General features: G+C 36.8%; 1 protein-coding gene across 2 annotated transcripts; it reads left to right on the top strand.

The window, feature by feature from the left end:
- Nucleotides 1-68: 68 nt before the first annotated feature.
- Nucleotides 69-8,384, top strand: LOC133840886 (uncharacterized). 2 transcript variants are annotated; one of them, XM_062273044.1, is made up of 3 exons: nt 69-420; nt 5,215-5,798; nt 5,860-6,183. In XM_062273044.1, exons 2-3 carry the CDS (start codon nt 5,364-5,366, stop codon nt 5,959-5,961), a joined length of 537 nt encoding a protein of 178 aa, XP_062129028.1. In that variant the 5' UTR covers nt 69-420; nt 5,215-5,363; the 3' UTR covers nt 5,962-6,183. The 2 variants fall into 2 exon arrangements, with proteins under 2 accessions (XP_062129028.1, XP_062129027.1); XM_062273043.1 differs by lacking the exon at nt 5,860-6,183 and adding an exon at nt 6,712-8,384 and having other exon boundaries at nt 83-420.
- The last annotated feature ends 52 nt before the right edge of the window (nt 8,385-8,436 follow it).

Genomic DNA, 8,436 nt, shown 5'->3' with positions numbered 1-8,436 from the left:
GTTAGGGTGTCATCAGCTGAGAGCTGCGCGCCCAGTATTTTGTTGTTGTTAGAATCCATTGGCCAGACAACGGCAACAGCAACAGAAACGGCAAACGACGCCGGCGCCGGCGCTAGCCATGGCCGATGGGTTTTCGCAGTCATCGTCGTCGACGCCGTCGTCGAAGTCGAAGCATCGTGCTCAAGTCAAGAGCAGCAAAATCACACGCAGCCAGCATAACAAAAATTTCAGTCGGCTTTTTCACGACGCGCCCGCGGTTGTTATTCAAACCAGAGCAGAAGTTTTTTTGCCTGTTCACATATTAAATTGCATCGCTTTGGCCTGTTATTTAATTTGCAAAATATAATTCAATAAAAACTAATTGTGCAATAAGTAAAGTAAAATGTGTGGCAACTAAAGAGAAAAGCGTGGCAAAGGAATGTAAGTGTTTGCCTCTTCCAAAGTGTGTGTATGTGTTGTGGGTGCCAGCATCCCATTCAAAGATTGAGCTCAGTGGGTGTCATATATATATGTATATACATAGTTGTTACTGTAACCCAAACTCCGTTTTGTTTTTTTGGTAACTTAATTTTATTTCGATTTTTCAATGTGTGTACCCGCATTTTTGTTGCCCTTTTATGCGTTGTATTGCTATTGCCTTCGTACAGACGCTTCACCGGCTTCCGATTGCGTCTCTCTGGTTCATTGTACTTGTGTACTTGTGCGCAGGATGCAGTGCTCACTCGGTCCGAGCAGCGGCAATGGCAACGGCAACGGCAGCAGCTGAAAGCAATTTGCCATCAACAACAGCGACATTGACAGCGTTACAATTGTATTGCATTTGCTGCTGATAGTTTGTATATGGACTTTGTATAGATGTGGCTAAGTGATAGACTGTGTCTGTGTGTAAATGTGTGTGGGAGTGTAAGTGTATGTGTGTTGGAGAGTGTGTGTGTGTGGGAGTGTAAGAGTGTGTGTTAGTAACTGAGTGTGTCTGAGGCGCCGTATCGTGATTGAAGGCTGAATAAATATTGACCAAACAAACGTCATGCATAGGCAGTGGCAAATATTCTTATTGCCAGCGATTTATCTCAATATAAACGTCGAACACTCGCACACACACACTTACATACACGTGCTCGTTATGCGAGTGGGTGTCGTGTGCCGAGCTCATCATTCAATGCATGCTTAATATCTCATTTGCGAACGACACGCGTCGTATACGTAATATTGTTGCATATCAAGGCAGGCCGGCTTTAATGCTCGGACTCTTAAATGTTGCATATACTCGTATGTAAATCAAAAACACTTTTATGGCCGCTCCAGCAGGAGCAGCAAGCAAACAACAACAATAAGCCGCTGGCGCCGAGACAAAGCGTCTGGCGTGCTAGAAGGAATCAACAACAACAACAATAACAACGACAGCAGCTGGCAACGACAATTGAAGAAGACACAAATGAGCATGCAAAGAACAGAACTCAATGGCAAACAACCAACACACACACACACAGTGCCTAGACACACCCAGTGCCCAGACATTAACAAGCCCAGCGGGCGCAGTGGGCGTGAATGTCACCCTCGCACATTACACATACGACACGTTGCCTTTGCCGTTGCCATCGCAGTGGCACGTTGCCTACAATGCAAGTCAAGTGATGGGCGCGTTGACTGTTGACGGTTTTACTGTCACGAGCATAATTATTATTGTTGTTGTTGTTGGGGCTGCAGGAGGTGTTTGTTTACATGAAGCCTTTAGAGAAATTGTGACTGCGTGCGAGATTGAGAGAAGGGTTTTGTGTCCTAATGCTCAAGCTTCACGACATCGCACAACGATGTCACACACAGCTCAGACATTTTGCATTTTATATGCATTTTGTGTAAGTAGCACAAAGTTTAATTCGATAGCTTGGCAAACAAAACTTGAGGGAGTAATACGACTATGTGGCATGAACTCGCGAACATCTTGATAGCCGGTTAGTGAATTGCCAATGGAGTGTTTATAGAACACTGCGAAAAATACTTCAAACTGATTGCACTAAATAGTAGGAATGCTCTAAAAAGAGTTGGCTAAAGTTGAAAAGAATTTGATTACAAACTTTGACAAATAGTATCAAAATCAACTTTTTAGTATCAAAATCAAAAATTTAAAACGCCAACTGCAATGGGGTCCTAGTTGCTTTGTCTGCCAATCTTGTATATTTGTACTTTATGGTATATTGAGAATGTATTTTTGGTATATTTGAATATTTTTTTTTAATTTTTGGTAAGTTCAATTGGTATATTTTAAGAATAATACCGCACTTTTGGGCTTTTATTTTCTTTCTTTTATTAACTTGCTGTTAATTTCTAAGAATAACATAAATTTTTCTGTTTGTACTCAGGAATACCTAATACATCGAATTAATTTTTTTTATATTTTTTTATATATATCATATGCAATTATTTATTTAATGATGCTATATAATCATACTCATAATTCTCAATCACATCAGTGTTAGCAATATTTTTAAATGTACTTTTATTTTTTGTTCCACAACTATAAGAATTACTATTCATTTTTTATACTTGTGTATATTTTTGCGTCAGAACCCAAAGCTTATATATTATTTACTATAAACTTCAATAGTTCACCATTATTTGCACATTGAGCCTTTTAGATACATAGTTCAACGGAATATGCATTTCAATTTCAAACCATCTACATTCTATAATATTGTATCACTCATCAATGCGCTAAGTAATTTTCCCTGTTCACTCTATTGACTATCTCGTTCATCGTGCATTTACCACTTGCCACAAACACACAGACAGTGAACCCTGAAGTAATGTGGTATCATTAGAGCTTTGGAAATCCAGCTGCGGTTATTGGATTTCGATGGCGGCTAACATTTTAACATAATAGGCATCGACAGATAATGCCTGAAGCAGACGCGGTGTGCAATTTCCATACAAATGGAAAATATTTCGCGGCATAAAATGAAATTGAGGCTGATTTAAATTAAATATTTCAAGCACTTTACTTTCATGCCCAACTAAGTTTCCGTTCTCGATTCGGTGAATGTTAATTTGTTGGTTGCGGTAGATTTTTTGTTGTTCTGTTTGCTTGCTCCCGCATTTCATAACTTAAACACCAACAGAAAAAAGTCTTCATTGAAGAACCATGACGTCAATGTGCACGTTGCGTTTGTTTTTGTTTGTGTTTTAATTTTTTTGTAGTTGTGGCGCAACAGCAAAACAAATCGAAATACTTTTTTTCAACTAGCAGCTGCAGATTCAGATTCAGATATAGCGGCATCAGCATTAATTAAACTGACGCCCAACTGTTCGGACTGTGCGGCAGGGACTGGGCCAACACTTGTGTACATTTTTATTCCTGTTACCCCTAGGGTAGAAGAGTATTATAACTTTGTGCCTAGAGGAAGTGTATGTAACAGGCAGGTACAATTTGGTTGTAATCGAGTACAAATTATAGAAGTTTTTCAAAAAAATGCTTTTGAATGTCAAAAACGACTACTGCAATCAGTAAATTTTGTACTATATACCCTTTGGAATATTTAAGTATTTTTAGTATTTTATTAAGTATATTTTTAGATTATGGTTTTAGTGGTGTTTGGTTCTATATGTTAAATTTTGAATATAGTTCTACATTGATATACCGAATACTAATTCGGTACATATTAATATTTTTTGTATATTTACTTAGTATATTATGTTTTTGAGTGTATTACTATATCGATATACCAAATATAGTCTTTGGTATATTTTAGTAAATTTTGTATATTCATTTGATATATTTATAGAACATTGTATTAGTATTGGGTAGCAGGTATCTCACAGTCGAGTACACTCGACTGTAGATTTTTTTGCTTGTTTTTCGTGTGCCTCCTCAACTATGATATTCTTGCCTCAAATCGTTGCCCGCACCCTTTTGGAACAATGCTGCAGCAGCCACAAGCCGTTGCAGTTGGCATCGTCCACATTGTGAGGCACTAATGACCGCACGTTTGACGTCGCTTGTGTCTTTCTTTTTTTGTCTTTTAATTTTTTTTTGGCAGCCAGGCCAGGAGGATCGTCGTCAGTGTGAAATGCATGCTGGTTGTGTCTCACTGTTCATGTTCTGCCAGCGTATGAATTTATAATTGCTTCAATTCTTCAGCCCAGTGACAACACTCTCGGCCTCCGAGTTACCTATGTATACTCTATATAAACGAGCTACGAGTACCGTATAGTATTCGAATTTGTACTCACACTTATGAATTGGAATACTCAAGCACTTTTTGTGCCAAAATGGTGAGGTTTATTTATATACGAGAACATATATAGACCATATTTCGACAATTGAAATGCGCTGATTGTTAATGTTCTGTGCGCTCTTCTGTTTATTTTCATAAGTAGAGCAAATGTTTGACGAGTAAACAGCAACAATTTTATGAAAGCCATTCAAAAAGAAATTGCAACATTTATTTTTTTTTTACTTTTCATTTTTCATGTTTGGAAAATGAAGAATGTAGCTAGTAATTACCTTTGATTGCAATCAATTTGTTATTTCACTTTAAGGTGCAGCTCTTTGAAGCATGCAAGGAAATCAGACATAAAAATAGAATATAAACAAGCAATTGAATATTTGAGACTACTATTTTTAGTTAAACACGTATCGTTGGGCTAATCGAAATGTGTGGAATCTAAACTGAATGTTGAATGTTGAAAAATTGAAAGTTATCCATTATGAGATTATTTTTTAAATGACAAAGAAACCCCGAAAAATTGAATTGAATAAAGACATCTGAAATTACTATCTGTAACTTTAATTTTATAAAGCCAACTTCAATCAGATATTGCTATTGAATCCATCAATTTCGAAGGCTTTTTGAGTTAAGTAAAATAAGAATTATAGTTTAGTTCAATCAATCGAGATCCGAATTAACTTATATCGTATACTTGTTTGTATGTATTTACGTCAGAAAAGTCTACAACTCAACTGTGATATATACTATATAATATTTTAATACAAGGGAAGACTTAAATGAATATCTGATAAATTTATAGATTTATAAATTAATCATTTTTTATATTTTGCCCGAAAAAATTTGTCAATAACTAAAGTTTTAATGAAGCAATAACATAGTTTTTGAATGAAATCCGTTTCATATTTATTTCTAAATATTTACATAGTTTTTGAATGAAATCCTTTTTACATTTATTTCTAAATATTTACTATCCATTTTCCAATTGCAGTTTTAAGCTGTTGTTGAGCATGGACTAAGAAGGATTACCAGCACAGCAGGACATTGCCAGGCGACAAGTGAAGGCCATACACACAAAGCGCCAGACTACATCTCACAGACAGTTCAATTCAAGTTGAACATTGACAGCAGGAGAACAAGATGTTTGATGCAACCTGGTTGCCCACCGCTTGCGGCTCATTGGCGCCCGCATTGCTGCCACCGGCTCACATGGTCATCTTGTGGTACTTTTGGGAGAACTATTCACGCTATGTGGACCGACATTTCTGCAGTTGCTCATGCTGGGACACGGTGTTCAAGGGTCCCTACGAGTCGGGAGTGGCCGCCTACAAGCACATGTACTTCAATGCCACGCCCAACAGCTTCAAGATGTGGATACTCACAGTGTTTGCCGTCATTGCGTTCTACGAGTGCATCAAACGTCTGATTGCCCTGATCCTACAACAACGTGTGCGCTACTCGATGTTGTTCCTCTTCCTGTTGTCCATCTTCTCGCATTACTATGCCTGGTGGGCGTACATCAACTATTACAACGATGACTACTACAAACAATGGAATCACCAGCTCTTCTTCACGGTAAGTTTCACCTGCTTCACATGTGTATGTCTGTGGACAGTGGCCATCCATAATTTATTAGCAAAGTTCAGTTGAGTTGAAAATGCCGATGCTTAAAACTTGCACAATATGCGCCGTGTTCATGTTCGTGTTCGAACTTAAACTTTGCCCATCCGATGCTTAACTCGTGCTTCACGTGCAACGTCACTTCTAAACTTGCAACGCCTCCACACGGCCACAACGATTACGAGCACTCAAGATATATTTAAGGATAAGTCATGCGCCTCTGCTGTTTCTGCTGGCCGTGTAAAATTTGTTAAATGGCCAAGGCGAAAGTTTCGAGAGGTCTAAACTGAAAACTTTTGACCACGTTAATGAGCGACTGCAATCGGCAATCGACCAACGGATCAAGTGCACTTCATGGGAATCCCAAGTGGCCAACGTAAAAGCACAACAAAAATCGAGAACAAAAATCATTGACTAACAATCTATGCTCTAATTCGATAGTTTTTTATTGTAATTCAACTTTAATTATTAATTTCATTTGAAGCTACATCTAGGGCAAAAAATGATTGACAACAATTTTTATCTAAGACAGAAAATTATATTTATGTAGTTATTATGTATTATATTTTAAATAATTTTGATTCGAATCCAAATTGAATTTTATTTAGTCTTTAAGGGAAAGAAAATCTTATAGCAAAATTTCCACACACAGAAAATTAATTTTTGAATTCAAATTTTTTCTATCTTTAAAATCTTTTTTGATAGTAAGCTGAAAAAAACATAAGGGAACTCAAAATTCGAGCATCAGTACTAATCGTGTTTGTCAATATAATTCTTAAGTGCAATTGAATTCCATAATATTATATAGCCATTATAAATTTTCAATTTGTTTACTACCTTACTGACTCCTTCGCTCTACTCCTTTCAGATAACAGAGTTGTTCTCCACTGTGCTGGTGATGCATCTGGCTAACACCACGAATGTGGTGAAGCCCAAGAAAGTGTTCTGCATCGTGGGCATCGCTTTGTTGCACATACTCGCCGGCAGCTTCGATCAGTTCTTTCTGAATGTGGTGCGTGGAGAGGGAGCAGCTCATCAAGTGGTGCGTGATATTGGCTTTATGTTTCCGGATCTATTGCATTTGTTTGTGCCCCTTTGGCTGCTGCGCAAGGCACGCAAAGAGAACTTTGCCACACGTCCCTTCAACCGAGACCGAAAGCTGCATCGCGATATTGTGGCCATGTTGTGCATGGTGTCGATCATGTTTGGGATCTGCTCGATTTTGTGAGAACGAATTCTGATGGGCGCCCACGAGGAGATGTATGGCAAGATAAAGCCCGCCCAAGATACCGCCTTGATGCTGCTCAATCGCTATCGCATGCTGGCGAACAACAATGTGCACAACTAAACAACGAGAACGAGAACCCGAACTGTGGACAATATAAGCTACACTACTTGGCAAGTCAGTAAGTGTGTGGAGCGCTAAAACACGCTCTAATTGCTTCTCATTTCATTGTTGCTTAGCGATTTTTGACGATTTGTGATAGTTTATCATTTTTGGGTCAAAAAAAAGTATAGAGAAAAAGAATATCCAAAGCATATATACTAAGTAGTATCAACTAAATACTAATCAAAGTACATAATCAATATGGCAAAAAATTGTTGGCTTCCATTTGTAGTAACGTTGACCGAAGCTCTCTAACTGTTAAAACATATCCAAAAATCCCCAAAAACACAATGGCACTAGGCACAATTAGCAGATGATAGCATTATCCATCTTTAACGAACGAACGCTGGCTGGGTGCAGCTAAACAATCAGTAAAAAATAAAACGAAAACGATTATCGAACATTTGAAAATACTTAAAAAATAAGTACAATGAATGAATAATTAGCATAAGCTATGGCAACCGGCATAAATACGTATTGAATAACGACCTCAACTCGACATACTCAACATATATAGAACACATAGTATATTGCCAAGTATTTGCATATTTTGTAACCCACCCAGTGTTATTTCTACATACATATAACATTTAGTATCTTAGCGTTAGATGCGATTTAGACTGTTGTTGGATAATATAGTATTATTATACACAGACACGAACCGAAATATTCCAGTACCATAGTAGAGAAGAAAACGTAATAAATCTAAATAAATTACAACAAATCATAATAAACGAATACCCGTAGTAATCAAAACTAGCGTTAAACGATATTGTTATACATATTATAAATAAACTACATGGAATAGCCTATAAAAAAGAACACAAAACAAAATTATGTATACACCCATACACACACAAATACATATACAAAAACATTTACATATATTTTTAGTATACAACATTATATTAAATAAACATTAAGAGACTGAAAAAAAAGAGAACAATCATCAAGTAGTTCTAATATTTAACCATTCATCCGGTAAGTTCATAAAACAATTCCACTCGTCGTCTTGTATTTATAATTAATTTTATTGAAATTTGAAAATTCTTTATTATTATGTCAGTGACTGTGTAAACACACAGTGTATAGATGTTTTTGCAGTAGTTCTATCCATATATACATATGTTATAAAGTATATTTCAAATATGCAATTGCATTTTCCAAAAATACAATTCGTTTTTGTTTTTGTTTTACTAAATGTTT

Source organism: Drosophila sulfurigaster, chromosome 3 (genome assembly GCF_023558435.1).
Source record: "Drosophila sulfurigaster albostrigata strain 15112-1811.04 chromosome 3, ASM2355843v2, whole genome shotgun sequence".
In the NCBI taxonomy this organism is placed as follows: domain Eukaryota; kingdom Metazoa; phylum Arthropoda; class Insecta; order Diptera; family Drosophilidae; genus Drosophila; species Drosophila sulfurigaster.
This window is presented reverse-complemented; position numbering and strand designations above follow the sequence as displayed.